This window comes from Acomys russatus, chromosome 24 (assembly GCF_903995435.1).
Source record: "Acomys russatus chromosome 24, mAcoRus1.1, whole genome shotgun sequence".
In the NCBI taxonomy this organism is placed as follows: domain Eukaryota; kingdom Metazoa; phylum Chordata; class Mammalia; order Rodentia; family Muridae; genus Acomys; species Acomys russatus.
The window spans coordinates 48,250,618-48,267,824 of record NC_067160.1 but is presented as its reverse complement, the minus strand read 5'-3'; the positions used below and the strand labels follow the sequence as shown (position 1 = coordinate 48,267,824).

Here is a 17,207-nt window from a genome sequence, read left to right as displayed (position 1 = left end):
CAAATGGAGTCGTTCATTTTCACTCTATTTAGAAGTTTCTCTATAAATTAAAAACCAAAATGGTATTTGAAAATATGAAAGTCCTTAGGATTTTGATTTCGATTTTTTTAAGCGGCTTTTGATTTTTTTTTGGGGGGGTGGGGCCAGGCGGAACCCCCTGCCTTTTCCTGCAAATAAGTCATTTATACTCTACCTGACTGGTCTGGAGTGTAAACAGGTTTGTCTGTATGAATGAAAAGAAATCCATTGTCATAGGTTATTGGTACTTTCTTCGATTTTGAAAAATGCATTGACACAACTTCCAGATACACATGTGAAACTGAGCTTTTTTCTTCAGGCAATTGCTTGGGATGTATCTGTAAAAATAATAATGAAAAGAGGATGACTCAAAGGTGAAGGAGAGAAACCTGTTCTTTAGGATCCCAAGTGTGGGATCGAGCTGTCCAGTAAGAGAACAGGTGATGTTAATTCACTAGAAGAGCAACCACCTCGTGCAGGAGCTTAATTGCTACCAGATGAAAAAGATTCTGTGAACAGACTCTGGGAGGAGACATATAAATGAGCCCAGAACTGGTGCCTTTGCGGATTGAAGACTCGGAATAAATTTGGCTGTTCATCCCTGCCCTTCAAGACGCTCCTAGAGAAAACCGCTGGAGGGAAGGCTTCAGAGCTCCGGCTCCTGCTAAGGCTCTGGGGTCTGGTTACTTCCAGTTCCAGTGGAAGAAATCCTGTGGCTCCTGACCGGAGAATTGTTCCTCGGGACTGATATCCTTAAGGTTTTGTTGTTGTGTCAGTTAATCCTCATTTCCTACTGTTTGAGTTGATCGTAGGCTCGGTCAATAAGTTGTTAATAACATATTTTGGTTAAGAAAATTGTGACTACACAAAGATGACAAAACATGCCACAAAAATGCGGCCTCATTAGAAGCAGAAAACGATGTGCACATTGCATCATTCAGAAAGCAGTATAAACCGGGTGTGGTGGCGCACGCCTTTAATCCCAGCACTTGGGGAGGCAGAGGCTGGTGGATCTCTGTGAGTTCGAGGCCAGCCTGGTCTACCTAGCAAGTCCAGGATGGCCAAGGCTACACAGAGAAATCCTGTCTCGAAAAACCAAAAAACAGACAAAAATAAATAAATAACCATAGCTTAGCACTCTGAGAATGAAGCAGGGCAACGTCAAGATCACCCTGGGCTACATAGTGAAACTCCATCTCAAAAACCAACCAATTCAACCAACAAATAAACAGAAGCAACCAAATGGTACAAGAGATAGAAGAGCAAATTAATTTTGCCAAAAGCCTTTCATGATGAAAAATTAGCTTTCGGTAATTGAAAACCTTTTGCTTGCAAAGTTCTTGTCCTGCAAGCATGAGGTCCAGACAGATCCCTGGGGCTTGCTGCCTAGCCAGCCTAGTCAACCTGGTGAGATCCAGGCCAGTGAAAGACCTTGCCATAAGAAACAAGGCTGATGGCAACCGATGAACCACAGCTGAGGTTGTCCTCTGGCCCTACAAGTGTGTGTGTGGTCATCTCCCCATTTCCTTTGTTGTTTTAATGCTAGTAGCTATCTTCACTTAACTTAAAGTTACTTTACTTTAAATATTTCCCTCCCATTCTTACTCTTAATTGCTAATTCCTAAGTCAATGCTGTGCTATCTTTGATTCTATATTGTCCGAAAATTATTGTAGTCTAAAGGGTGATTGTTTTTAATGTGCTCTTACTGTACTTTCACAGCACGCTTGTTTAGCAGTTGTGACTGCTTCTGCAGTTAGAACTCTACTCTCAGAGTGGTAACAGAGAATGTGCCTGATCCCCTGAGCATGTGGGCTGAGAGTTCCGCCTCTGAGCTATAGCCACAGTCTAGAGTTGGAGGAACGAGAACTCAGCCCTACTACAACTTAGTCCCACTTGAAGGGGGAGAAATATTTTAAACACACACTAAAAATCTACAATGACCTAATCCAAGTTGCTCAAATCCAACTGCAGAAACAAAGAAACATGAAAAAAAAAAAAAGAATCACAACATGACTGACCCCAAAATTACCAAGCCACAGAAATGGGTCCCAATGAGTGTGAATTAGATGGACTCCCAAAGAATTTAAAATAATGATTATAAAAATGTTCAATGAACTCAGAGAGTACAGGAATAAATTCCTGAATGAATTAAAAGAGAATGCAAAAACATGAATGAAATAAGGAGGCCAATAGAAAATATGAAAGGAGAATTCAACAAAAAGAAATAGTAAAAAAATAATCAAATTGAAATTTTAGAAATGAAAACCTCAATAAGATGGATTTTAAAGGCCAGGGTAAAGCCTTTCCAATAGAGTATATCAAGTGGCATGTGTGGCTTAAAGGCAATACAGAGAACTTACAAGATCCAACCAGACAATGACTATAATAAAATAATAACATGAACAGAACATACACCATTTATGGTACACCATGTAAAAATAACTTCATAGTTCATGGGCATAGACGAGTTCAAGCTAAAGGCCTAGAAAACATATTCAACAAAATCAGAATGGAACAACATCCAAATCTAGGGAAAGATATTGGCTTCTGGACACAGGAGGCATTTACTAGTCCAAATACACTAGGTCAGAAAAGAACCTCTCCTTATCACACTATAGTTAAAACACCAAGTACGCAGAACAAAGAAAGAATATTTGAAGCTGTAAGTCAGAAACATAGAATCATTTATAAAAACAAAACACAGCAGAATAACAACAAATTTCTCCACAGAAACTCCAAGTGCCAAGAGAGCACGGAACAACATATTTTTATCTGTGAGAGGCAACTGAGAGAAAGATAAACACATTCATGAAGCCACAGGAAAAAAATAAGCCACACTAGAACAATAATGCTCAAATGAGGAATGGAAAGCACCAAACACAATGAAACAAGACAACAGGGTTTAACACACCTTTCAGTAACAACTCTGGCAATAGTCTCAACTCTCCAGTCAAAAGATACAGTGTAGCAGATTGATTTTAAACATGGAACTTAACTGTCTGTTGACTGTAAGAAACACATCTTACTGGCAAAGACAAACAGCCTTAGCGTGGAAGGCTTGAAAAGAAATTCCAAGCAAATGGACTAGGCAGCAAGCAAGTGTAGGTAGCTACCATGCCACCTGGGGGAGGACTTAAAAACTAGTCAAAAAAGATAAGACAGTCACTTCATATTAGTTAAGGCAACAATCCATTAGGAAGACACTGCAGTTCTAGACATATGTGTACTCAACATCAGCACATCTAGAATCATAAAACAAACACCATTGGATGGAAGGCACAGACTGACATCAGCACAGCGATAGTGGGTGTATTCAGTGCCATGCTTTCACCAGACCCCTCCTCCAAAAACAATCAACCACGAAACACCAGCTTTAAATGACACTACATATCAAATGAACTTAACAAAACCTCCATAGAATATTCTACCCAAACACTGAAGAAAACACACCTCCCTCAGTAACCCACAGAACTTTACCTAAAACACAACCACATTTTAAAACATAGAGCATGTGTAGATAAATAAAATGTTGAAATGATTTCTTATGGCAGTGGCAGTGAACTCAAACTAGAAATCAGCAGCTGGAGAAATTATAGGAAATACACAAAGTCATGGAAATTGAACAACACATCACTGAATAATGAACAAGCCATCAAAGACCAGGAGGGAAGTTAAAACACTCCAAGAATCAAATAAAAACGAAAACATAAAATAATGTTGAGGATACAATGCAAGTGGTTCTGAGAGTGAATTTTATAGTTATAAATGCCTACATTTAAAAAAATCACAAGTGATGATGCACACCACCGTCTTAAAGAACACGAACAAGATAAACCTTTAAAATGGAAAAAAACCTGAGCAATATGAAGAGATAAATAAGACTGGGCTGAAGTGATTGCTCACTGGTGAAAAACAGGTACTGCTTTTCCAGAAGGACGCATTGGGCTCCCAGCACCTGAGTCAGGTGGCTCACAACCATCTCTAACTCCAGGCCCAGGGGACCTGACACTTCTGACCTCCATGGATACCAGAACTCATGTCACATACCTATCCACGCCCAAAGATGCATTCATATAAATGAAATTAAAATTCATCAAAAAACAAGATTCATAAGCTCTTATCCAAGCTAAATGAGATAGGTAGATAGATGATAGATGGATAGATAGATAGATAGATAGATAGATAGATAGATAGATGATAGATAGATGGATGGATAAAGTAGGTAGGTAGAATTTGTCTTTATGAAACTCGTCAGTATCTACAGTGAATATGCTAAAAAATTTAAAATCTGGTTTATAATCAATACGAAGTAAAATGTCTTAATGAAAGAAAAAGTTATTTGATCCACTTGTTCTTTTTATTCATTGTGTGTTTTCATAGCATACGGAGTTATGTACAGTTTTAGAATGATGAGGTTCTCAACAAACATTCAAAAACATTCAACAAACATCCATGGATTTCTGTGAGCTGTGATAGGCTATAGCTCATATGCACATTCAATTCATGCTTCTCCCTTTCTTTCTTTCTTTCTTTCTTTTTTTTTTTTTTGTTTCTTTTTTTGTTTTTTGTTTTTTTGAGATGGGGTTTCTCTGTATAGCCATGGCTATCCTGAATTCATTTTGTAGACCAGGCTGTCCTCAAATTCACAGCGATCTGCCTGACTCTGCCTCTCGGGGATTAAAGGTGTGCACCACCACTCCTGACCATATTTCTCCATTTCTAATTCACATTAAAAGTATTTTCAGTTCATCTCTAAATGTTTTTATAGAGAATGTTTATTTATTTATTGTTTTTTTCAAGATAAGCTTTCTGTGTGGCCCTGACTATCCTTTGTAGACCAGGCTGGCCTCAAACTCAGAGATCCACCTGCCTCTGCCTCCCAAGTGCTGGGACTAAAGGTGTGTGTCACCACCGCCCAGCTGAGACTATTTTTGTTGTTGTTGTTTTTCAAGACAGGGTTTCTCTGTATAGCCATGGCTGTCCTGGACTTGCTTTGTAGGCCAGGCTGGTCTCGAATTCACAGTGATCTGTTTGCCTCTGCTTCTGGAGTGCTGGGATTAAAGGTGTGTACCACCACGCCTGGCTGACTATTTTATTTTTAAAGAAGTGGGCATGGGCGCACTTTTCTCACAAAAACAAGTATAAATTTTCTGTTGAGAGTTTTGTGTTTCACCCATCACTAGTGGCTATTAACCATCTCATAACCCCACAGTTGTGGAACAAAACTAATGAATATACTTTTATCAGTGTTCAAACTAAGTTTTACCAATAATACGTAAATAAACTGAGGGATGAATACTTACTGTTAACATTGCTGAGTTTTGGAATTTATTTTCCGGGGATAAGTTAACATAGCCTGAAGAGTAGGTCACTCTTTTGTCAGGATAACTTTTTAAAGAGATCGTCGCATCAAATGCTTCAGTGTAGCTATAGGCTTGAATCACAACATTTTCGGATGCTCCAACCCGGAAGACTTTGGGTGCTGAAATGACGTAGCTGTTGAAACAGGAAAAGAAAAGGCTCACAACCTTTGCATTGCAGACCTTCTTACACTCCTGATACAGCCGCCCAGGGATGCTGGGCCCAAGGAGGACTTTAATGGTCCTGTGTAAACACATAACTTGTTCAGAAAGATTTCAGCATAGGCATGAGCCACTGAATGCTAAACACACACACACACACACACACACACACACACATACACACACACACACATTTTCTAAAGCTGGCTGCATGCTGGCGAAAAGGCACAGCAGGGAAAAACAAGTTGCCACTAACTGATAGGCTGAGTCTGATCTCAGGAGCCAGGTAGTAGAAGGAAAGACTTGACTCTTAGGCATCCTCTGGGTTCCTCATGTCTGCTATGGAATGTGTATGCCTATCCACGCCACCCCCCCCCCACACACACAAATGTTTTAACACTGGCTGTGTAACTTCCCTTTACGTAACCTGGCCTGTATTGATGAAGCAGGAACACAGTCTGTGCATAGGAAGATGCTTCATCTTGAGTATTTTTCTTCATACTCTCAGGAGGGCAGTCCTTTGAGTTTGCACAGACAGGGATACTACTTGGGCTGTTTCTATTTTTCTGCAAACATTTGCATGGCTTTTCCTTATTTCTTCCAGGCTCTATTTATATATCACCCTTGTAAAGGAGCCTTTCCTATGCATATTTTAAATAGTGGCCTTTGGTTTCTATACTTGCTTTTATTCTTCATAATACTAAAGCTAACCTGTTCTTATTTATTCATTCTTTCAGTGACTCGTTCATTCATTCATTCATTGACCCATCCATCCATCCATTCATTCATTCATTCTCTGCTTCTTCAGCTGGAGTACAAGCTCTTCTCCCACCTGCAGAACCTGTTACATATGAGGAAGGTGTCCATGCTGGTTAGCTTGATTGTCATCTTTCTTGGACTGGAAAAATGTCTCAGGGCTTGTAAAGCACATCTGTGTGTCTATGGTTTGTTTCCAGGGAGGACTGGCCAATAACTATCATCCTCATACCCTGAATGTGGATGATGACAACATCCCATAGACGGAGGGATCACATGCAATAACTATCATCCTCATACCTTGAATGTGGATGATGACAACATCCCATAGACGGAGGGACCACATGCAATGGTGGAGGGGAAGCAGGGGGGGGGGGGGGGGGGTTGGGGAGGAGGTGAAGAGAGGCGTGTGCCCTTGAGTGCAAGCATTCTCTCTCTGCTTCTTAGGTGAGCGACAGGAACCGCCTTGTCTGTCAGCCCATTCCTGCAGGGATGGACTAACACTTCTGAAGTCTGGCAAAATGAATTTCTCTTTTATAGTGCTTGTGTCCAGCATTTTGTCAGGATGGCAGAAAGAATGCTAACTAGTATGAGGTTCAAAATTTATTTTTCTTTGCTGAATCACAAAGTGATAAACGTAAATGGTGTACTTCCTCGGGTTTCCAGAGAAATACAAGAAATACGTGTATAGTCAGGGTCAGTGTAGTAGAAGAGAGAAGCAATTCAGAACACCTCCAGGGGACAACAATCTCCGGGCCCAGCTTCTGGTGTTTAATCTTCATCTCCCTGAGCTTGTCCATTAAAAAGGAGTAAATAAAAGTAGTACTGGGTACTGGTCCTGGGGTAGCTGCGGGCTTGCAGTGGAATCTCAGAGCATGTGTGGCATACTTATGTCATTACTCTATGTTTTCTTTACATTTGCCTTTCTACGGTTGCATTTCTGTCAAAGTCAGGAGGAACTGACGTGGTGAACAGGAAACCTCAGTAAAGCTCCTCTCTCCCTATCAGTGTGACCTTCGGCCAGTCACTTCCCCTGCGCAGACTTGTCATCGTATATGGACTGAATAGGCTCAGCATATTAACAAATGCCTGAGGTACCAGCTGGCCACGGGGCAGATGCCAGAGATTCACATGGGCATATGATTTGAGATGAGCGTAGACAACATGGTGAAACCTCAACTTGAGAGAAAGGAAGGAAGGAAGGAAGGAAGGAAGAAAAAATAAGTTCAATGACATACTATCCAGTTAATTTCCTATACTTAGATATTTGTACATAAGACCTCACTATTTAAAAGGCCAAGATTTTGGTAGCAATAAACTTATGGCAAATTGGCTCATGAATGTAGAGGTAATTACAACCACAGTTTTGAATTTTGTTCCTGAGGTGGGAATGCGTCAAGACTCACCATAAAATAATCTGACACATCTTTTAGTTAAAATTATGATCCGAAACAATTGGATTTATGAGACTACCATATTGGAGCTACTCTGCCTTAACTGCTCTTAGACATAGAAAAGCACAAGCTAAGCACCAAGGACAAGGAAGAAATAAATGCCAAGAAAACTGATTGTCTTGTTTTCACTTTCTGCTGAATAGGAAAATGAGAAGTCCTTGGGTCTATTTTTGCAGGTAGCAGTCGCACAAGAACAGTGGCATTATCAGCTGCTGAGCAAATCAAAAATGCTTCCAAGGGAAGCTTTCTCGTGTGGGGACCTGAAACCATTCATTTACCATTTCAGAAGAAGACAGTTATTCCCAAGTTCACACAACCTGCTCAACCTCCTTTCCACTCAGCACATCTCAGACGCCTAGGAGAACCGGGATGGCTGGCTTTACTCACGTTTGTTCCTGTCCCCGAGTTTTGTCCAGGAGAATTAAAAAGCACAGTATTCCCCAGAGGCCCATGGCTGGAGGTGGCCTAAACCCATGGGCACGGCCTTCTTGGAGCCGCTTTCCTTTTAAGTAAATTGAGTTTGAAGAATCTGGGTAAATTAGTTCTCTGGTTAATTATTAATGTCAGAGAAAAAGATCTTTAAATGAGAAAGCTAAACTCAGAAATGGGAATGAGAGGGTGTCTTAATAATCATAAAACATGTTTTAATATCCTATCGTGTTCAGTAATAATGACAGTGGCATTTAACTTCTCCTCCTCCTTCTTCTTCGGTTTTTCGAGACATGGTGTCTCTGTGTAGCCTTGGCTGTCCTAGACTCCCTTTGTAGACCAGGCTGGTCTCAAACTCACAGCGATCCACCTGCCTCTGCCTCCAGAGTGCTGGGATTAAAGGCGTGGTGGCCCACCACGCCGCCTGGCTTAAGTAAGAGGACTCTAACATGAGCGCTGGCCCCCGTGAAGAGAGGCCCAGAGCTTGCGCGCCAGCAGTTGCTTTGCCTCTGGCTTTCTTCCCTCAGCTCTTCGTTTATTTTGCCACCCTGCCACCTTCACACTCGCTTCTGGTCGGCTTCATTTGTTCCTGAGATCGATGGAAGACTTGCCTGGGTTTTGTTTTAAATGAGTGGTTTCAGAATGAGTCCGGCTTAAAGAAACGATAGTAGCACCCTCGGCACTGTTCATAGTTAAAGGCTAACCTAGGTTTGCAGAGGGGTCCGTGTCAGTGTAGAAAAGAAACGGGACATTAGATGGGAAAAGGTGGCTGGATGGGAGCCCTGCAGAGATGCTCAGGTGATTCCCTAGCCAGATGCTTGGCTTAGGAGGGGATGGATTCACATGTCACTCTTCCAAATGTGCGTACAATCAGTCATGGAATATTTTATTTTAAACATTTATGTTGCTGGGTGTGGTGGTGCACATCTTTAATCCCAGCACTTGAGAAGCAGAGGCAGGCGGATTGCTGTGAGTTTGAGACCAGCCTTGTCTACAAAGAGCGTACAGGACAACCAAGGCTACACAGAGAGACCCTGTCTCGAAAAACCAAACCAAAACCAAAACAACAAAAAATTTATGTTTTTCAGTGAGGACTTCAATAGTTTAATACAAGAATTCAATATGAATGCTATAAATAGTTTTTCCCATGACAGTTGATTTTCTTCTTTTCTTTTTCTTTTTAATTTGGTGTTTGGAGACAGAGTCTTTCTACATGTCCTGGAATTTACTGTGTAGACCAGGCTGTCTTGAACTCATAGAGATCCGCCTGCCTCTGCCTCCTGTGTGCTAGGATTAGAAGTGCACATGTTGAAACGACTGATCTTCATAACTTATTTATAACTAAGTAAAACTAAACAGCAATAACTTTCAGATTTTTAAAATTACACTTATTTTTTATGTTTTATGCTCATTAGGAATTTTATTTACATTTTCCTTTTGTTAGTATTCATCTGTCTGTTAGTATATAATATGTATTGTATTTTAAGGTAACAAAAGAATGTTGCCTTGCCAGGGCGAGAGGTACATTCCATTGGTAGAGTGTCTGCATCGCATGCTCAGCCCTGGGTCGACCCGTAGCCTTGCATGTGTATCAGGCTTGATAGTGTACACCTCTGATCATAGCACTCGGGAGGTAAAGGCAGGGGAATTGGGAAATTACAGGTCATCCTCAGCCATATAGTGAGCTTGAGGCCAGCCAGAGGAATGTGAGACCCCATCTATATTAATGATGATAACCATGATAATAAGGATATATCTAAGCATAGCCCTATAGGTCAGATTTTTTTGGTCACAGGGCAAATTAATAGGATTTCATTTAAATTAGTAGGGTTTTATTTATGAACACTTTAACTGAATTTGTTTTTTTAAAAGGTGTAGAAAGAAAAATATTCTTTTAATTTTTTTTACATATACATTTATATTATTACACAAATATACAATAGATTCCTATAACAAGAAGAACCATGACACAATCAGGAATTATATAAATGTTACATTCTTAGTGTTTTGGCTATTTGTATTTGACAGCCTTGAAGAAAATATCTTTCCTATCTTGGTGCGTCTAAATTTCTGAACGTGTATCAGAAAGAAAAGTCTTATACACTAGTAGTATTTCTTTTATACATACCATTGAAATGGAAAAAACCCTGCCACTATTATTCTTTTATCTAGCTCATGTATTTCCAAAGAAAACCTGTAAAATGATTAAGCTGGGTTGCAAAAGACGGGTCAAGTTAAAACAAACAGTACTTTCATGATCATTTTCGGGAAACAGAACTTGAGAGAGTGAAAGACTGCCCGGTTAAAAAACATAATGGTTACATTGCAGGTACAAGGAAATGTGAGGTCTTTGTGCTTTGTGGACAAATCCTAGTAAGTGGTATTTTTTAAACCACTCTTAGAGAAAATGTTTAAAGAATGACAGTTCTCAACAACTCGTGGAGTCTCGACTGTTTCACCAAAACTGCCTCAATCTGGCTGTCTTCTAAATGTAGCTCCAAGACAGGTTTTCTTCGTGTTTTAAAATTTGACCTTTGCACAAGAACGTGATGTTGTGTGTGGAAGAGGAGGGTGGGTGGTTGGCTCTCGTTTTGTACAAATATTGTGTTTCTGAGAGCAGATAGCTGCTCAGCTCTGCTAGAAATCCCCGAGGGTCACTGAACCGCCTGTGACGGTCACCTAGCTTCTGCCCTCCAGGTGGGGACCAGATGGCTTTGCCTAGTGTGCTGGTTGGTTTTATGTCAACTTGACATAAGCTAGAGTCATTTGGGAAAAGGGAACTTCAATTGAGAAATGCCTCTACTAGATTGGCCTGTAGGCAAGCCTGTGTGGGGGGGATTTCTTTGATAGATGATTGATGTGGGAAGGCCCACTGCGTGCAGTGTCACACCTGCGCTAGTGATACTGTGAGCTACATAAGCAGGCAGGCTGAGCAAGCGGTGCTAAGCAAGCACCCCTCCATAGCCTCTGCATCAGCTCCTGCCTCAAGGTTCCTGCCCTGCTTGAGTTCCTCTCCTGGCTTCCGTAGGTGATGAACCCTGTTGTGGAATTGTCAACTAAACAAATCCTTTCCTCCCTAAATTGCTTTTGGTCCTGGCGTTTGTCACAGCAATAGAAACCCTAAATAAGGCAGCCTGGTCCTCAGAGCCTCCCCCAGACTGGGTCCTTCTCATTTCTCCTGCGACCACGCCCCCTTTCCTTGTTGCTCATTAAGTGGCTGTGGTGAGAAGGGGCTCCTGGAGGGTAAAGGATTCTGTGTCTCTCAAGTGAACACTCTTTAAGCAGTGACTGCATGCTTATTTAGTAAAAAGAAAGCAACTATTGACATGAACCATAGACTTCCTGTTCATGAGTGAAAAGGGATCTTAGACTATGATTTTCAAAGCCAAATGACCCCAGTCCACCAAGCTGGTCTAGCCTGGCTTCTGGTGCCTGCTGCCTGGCTAGCATAGGCAAGCTGGCATGGCCCGTGCCTGCCACCACAGAGTTCACGTGCCTAAATCTGAGGGCATCCAGAGAAAGAGAGGTAGCTCCTCTGAAACGGAATAATCACTAAACAGAGACTTGACAATGATGCCTTGTCAAGTTTTATTTAACTGCGGTAGGCTGGCACAGGGGCTTGTCCCTCAGCCTGATTTTGGTCTCAAATCCAGTCCCATGCCTCAATACTATTATTTATTTATGTATTTATTTATTTATTTTGGTTTTTCCGAGACAGGGTTTCACTGTGTAGCCTCGGCTGTCCTGGACTCGCTTTGTGGACTAGGCTGGCCTCGAACTCACAGCAATCTGCTTGCCTCTGCCTCTAGAGTGCTTGGATTAAAGGCATGCGCCACCACACCTGGCCCAATACTGTTATTCTTAACTTATTTTTACCCAAAGAATATGCCATCAGAAAAAGGGCAGAGCACATGAATTCCCCCTACAAGCTCTGGAGATCCCAACACACTCACAGTCAGCCGATGCGCTTTCCCCAACATGCTGCCCTAGGGGACTTGGGAGCACAAACTCTTTCCAGTTGGGGAAACTTAAATCAAAATACCTCTTATTATTCAATTGCCTCGGTGTAGTGTGTGTGTGTGTGTGTGTGTGTGTGTGTGTGTGTGTGTGTGTGTGTATTTAAATTGGATTTAAATGCATTTTGTTTCAAGAATGCTCACCAAAGTTTCGTGGGAAAATTCTCAAGATACACGGAGTGGTGTCACTCCAAGTGAACAGGATTTGGGCAGCCCTGTTATCTGCCTATCCCCCCTCATATACACCCAAAAGTCCCACTGCGGGAGTTGCGTGCGAGCTCTGGAGCCCCGCACATGGTGTATAAGCCATTGCTGCAAACCACTAAATAGTTTCTTTCAAGTGTTCTTGTTCATTCTATCCTTGTCACTTCCCTTTACCAACCTAAGTGAGGTGGGCGTGGTGCGCCACACCTTTCATCCCAGCACTTGGGAGGCAGAGGCAGAGGGATAGCTTGTGAATCTGAGGCCAGCCTGGACTACAAAGTGAGTTCCAGGACAGCCAGGGCTAAACTGAAAAACAAACAAACAAACAACAAAGCGAACTAAGTCTTACTTTCATAAAACCCTCGGAAAGTTGGGCCTAGCGGGACATCTCCAGTTGTCTCGGGGTATGCCCTTAAGGAAGACTGCAGTGCTTCCCTTTCCCTGTCGCTCCTCTCTGTCATGGGCGCCATGGTTCTCCCTCATCAATCCTCCCCCAGCCCCCATGATAAGCTACCTCCTCACCGAACTCCAGCCTGAAAGCAACATGTCTGCCTCAGAGATCCCTCAAACTATAAACCCAAACAGCCTCTTCTTGTCTATGAATTGATTCTGTAGGAGATTTGTTGTAGTGCTGGAAGCCGAGCCACCAATTTCTTCTCTCCCTGGGCTCAAGATACACTGACTTTACATCAAGTTAAAGCCTGCCTTCCATAAACAAATAAAAATAAGATGACAGAAAAGTTCCCTCTCCCAGATGACTTGGACTGTTGATACCAGCCCATCATACACCATTGGCCTAACTGCTCCTTCACAATCTACATGGCTATCCACACCTGAGACGTTAGTGTCCCAGCATCTCACCGAGAGCTCAGCACATAGCACTAGAGTGTCTCTCTACTGAGGGCACTGTGAAGGCAAACTCTCTAAGCTGATGCCTTCTGAGAACCTTCACACATTTTCTAAAGAGAAAGGCATAGAATTGCTCCTTAAGACGTTATTTGTAATATCAGAAATAAACTTGCAACCTAAAGAAAAGAATTATAAGCTGGGAAAAAAAAAAGAGAAAAATTATAAGCTGGGTGTGGTGGTGCAAGGCTTTAATCTCAGCACTGAGGAAGACAGAGGTAGACAGCCAACCTGTTCTACAAAGCGAGTCCAGGACAGCCAAGGCTACACAGAGGAGAGAGAGAGAGAGAGAGAGAGAGAGAGAGAGAGAGAGAGAGAGAGAATACAATGATAATTCACTGAGCATTCCTGTAATGTGATACAGTGTTGCATGGGCCATGTTGCAAAATGACACAAAAACCAAAATAACATTTATGTAAGCTTAAGAGCACACAAAGCAATGTCCTTGCCTACCGGCATATTGTTAGCAGTTACATAAATACATGGTACAAATCCACTGCAAGTGAATTTACATTCACTGCTGTTAGCTGAGGTGAATGAACTAGGGATGAGATGTCCAAGCAAACCAGATTGTGATTGGCTGTACGCCTGGGATTTTTGATAGGGTTCTCTAGAAGTTCAAACCAGGGTCACATTTCTGCCTTTCTGAGACTCCACTTTGAAACAAAATTCCAACCAGAAAGTTACTCTGCCAATGATAGTGTTGGGGAGGAGAAGGGAGCAGGTTAACAGCCAGGGAAACCCACAAGGCATCTAGAATACAAACTCTGGCTCACAAATGCTCACACAGCAGCAACACTAGATGTTAGGGAAGAGAAGAAATTCCCCTGTGGGGCCCAGAAGTCACATTTAACATCCTGTGTCACTGAGCCAATTCTGGTCTCTGTAAAATTACAACCATATATTTTTCAAATGCAAATGGAATCTTACATTCGCTCCTGTCCCCTGACTATGCTTAAAATCATTATGGCCTGGGTGGGCGCTGTTTATCATCAACACAGTCTTTCTTCAAACTGCCCCTCTTTTTGTGGGTAGCCATCCTGAATTTTGGTTGAATTTGTCCCCCAGTTAATTATTTGCAACAAACTGTGGTAGCACTAAGAAGGACAGACTCAGTATTTACATGATAGCCTTTTATTAGCCACAATTAATCCTGGAGTTCCAAGCAGAGAAACTTGACTTTGACATGTAAAATGGAAGGAAGCCACCCAAATGCTAGACTCAAGAAAAGGTTTCAAGGTGGAGTGACTAAGAAATGTCAGCGGCTGCTCCAAGTTGCACTTTACCCGATGTGGTGAATCCTGCAGCCAGGCCCTCTTTACTGGTCAGCATACTCAGCCTGCGGGCAGTGCTGGAGTCGCCTATGTAGGCCCTCCTTTGTGTAATTCAGCTCAGCCATGGAAGACAGCCCCGGAAATGCATTTGAGGTTACATCTTCTCTCTGCATTTGTCCCTCTATTGATAATTGACTTATTCTGAGACTATGACACCTTAATGCCCCAGAGGCCTCCATGAGAGCGGTGTGAGGGTAGGCCTTAGCTGACTGCATGACCATGGCCTAGCCTCTCCCGCTGTGTGTGTTTTGCTGACCGCTAGCGGATTTCTCTTGAGAACGGATCCCTGTTTTAGGCTGCACTTCTGAAGAGGCAACCCAAACACAAAGAACAAGAGAGGGGCCTCTTCTCCTGAATTCTATGCAGAATAGCCCAGGTCTGGAGAAAGTGGTGTGGCTGCCCTGGAGATGATCAGGTTCTAACTGGATCTGATGAGGCCTGTACTAACCCTTAGAGCAGATCTGAGATCTAACCCCAAGGCAGTCTTCCAAACACTGAGAAGAAAGGCGCTGCCCACAGACTAGGAGGAAGCTAGGACACTCTGCTACTGTCTTACGGTTCCTGTAGCCTGACTCAACTGCTTGCACGGCCTCTACTCACGTACAAGTTTCTAGGCGTATTGATACTGTGGGTGGTGGTTACAGTGACTGGCTTCATAGGGACATCTCTTGGTTGTTTTTCCTTCCTGACTTTTACGATATAGGAGAGTTGATCTAACATACATACACACATACACACATACATACATACACACACACACACACATACATACATACATACAAAAATGAAACTGGAGTTTTTCATAGAGCCTAAAAGATACTCATAGACTTGCTGCCAAATGACTGAATTTGAGTCTCAAAGGAGACTCTGGAAGGCAGGCTCGGGGCAAGCCTTGTGCAGCCTGGACTTCTATGCTAAGGAGTCTGAACTTCTTTTGTAGCTATCCTGGAAATGGAGACAGACATCGACCCTTGCTGCTTTATCTTCCAGACGCCACTTCCTCCTTAGGACCTACTTGTCTTCCTTGTTTCATCAAGAGGCTGGCCAGCCAGGGCATGCTACGCAGGTGACTAGAGAACTTGCCCCTTAAGGTAGAACGTGCCATCAAACACATTCACCCGCACCAGCGACTTTTATGAATGTGTAACTATGGCAGCATTAGGCTTTCTGTGTGTGGAGTAGTGGGTCTCATAAAGCATAGCCAGATCAGTGCAGTTGCCTGAGTGAAAACGAACGCTCGGATGCTGGCGACGCCTCGGACACTGTGCATGTCTGACCCTGGGGCAGGAGAACATTAAACCACAGCATGGGTTGTGAACCAAATCAAACAATATACTGCTGACCCAGACACTAGGAAATCCCCGATCAGCAATGCACTGGCCTCAGACCAATGGTGACAGGAGACACTGCCATCTCTGATGGCAATGACTGTAGCACGCATCACTGTAGGGCCAGCGGTTTTAGTGACCGAGGCCATGGACGCTCCACATCGCAGGCCTGTGGGCCATAGGTCAGCCCCTCTCCAGCAGGTCTCCAACCTCCGGCCACACACGGAAAGACAACTTAGGTTTACCAACGGAAGTCATCACCAAGGAGGAGCAAACGAAGTGACCAAAGTGAGGAGCCTGACAAACCCTATGCTCTGGAGTTTATCCTGTTATCAGAACTTGTGGCCCTGAGCCCCTAAGTGTTGACATTTTCAGAATCCGCTTACCCAATCTTGTAACCAACAGGAGGAAATCAGCCGTGCAGCTGGGGTCAGGTGAACTGGGTCGGCCACGGCCTGTTGTTTCAGTACTGGCCTTGAATGCAAGTGCCCCCACCAGAGAGCCTCATCCCAAGGTCTTTTTTATGATTGTCATTTTCAGACAGTCTTACCTATGATGCTGTTCGGGCTGCATAAATGGTGCACTACCATTGATCTTGGAGTGTGCAGGGGGGAACCTCAGCCTGTGATACCGGGAATATCATGGTCCCTTCTTGGGGATTTTAGCCTCCTTGATAAAAGGACCTTAAAACAGACTCCAATGTGAGCCTAAAAATAGTTTGTTAGAGTTATAGCAAAACAAACCAGAGCCAGCAGGCAAGCTGTTAATCTCACAGCTGTCTGGAGGGGAGAGAAAAAAAAAACCTACTATGCTGTTTCTGACCAGCAGGTGGCAGGCAGGCAGTGATGGGGAGGGGGCTTTGAGTAAGGAAGCCCAGGGTGCCAGGAAAAAGAATACTTAGGGTCTGTCTGCATCCACAAGAAAAGATAGAAGAAAAAGAAATAATAAAGTCTTTCTGAAGTGGGACTCAGAAGGGCAAACAGACCTAGTTAAGCCTCATAACCACTTCTAGGGACTGCACTTGGGCGTGGGGGTAGGCTATGGGTATGGTAGGAATTCAGGGAAGGAAATAACATTATTTTACAGTGAATGCCTTTTCCTAAGGATGTCCACTTAACTAGGGCCTTGTGATGCCCAACTGGATAAACTTTTTTTTTTTAAGATTTATTTATTATTATGTATACAGTGCTCTGCCTTCATGTATACCTGCAGGCCAGAAGAGGGCATTAGATCACAATA

At 42.9% G+C, this 17,207-nt stretch overlaps 1 protein-coding gene across 1 annotated transcript in view; it reads right to left on the bottom strand.

Moving 5' to 3' along the window:
• Window positions 1–8,340, bottom strand: part of LOC127207046 (complement C5) — a 79,166-nt gene extending 70,826 nt beyond the window's left edge. The window contains exons 1-3 of the mRNA XM_051166331.1: window positions 8,139–8,340; window positions 5,323–5,515; window positions 194–356 (exon numbers count right to left, since the gene is read on the bottom strand). Coding sequence (XP_051022288.1) covers window positions 194–356; window positions 5,323–5,515; window positions 8,139–8,203 — 421 coding nt within the window. The 5' untranslated portion in view covers window positions 8,204–8,340. The remainder of the gene's footprint in view (window positions 1–193; window positions 357–5,322; window positions 5,516–8,138) is intronic.
• Between the last annotated feature and the right edge of the window lie 8,867 nt (window positions 8,341–17,207).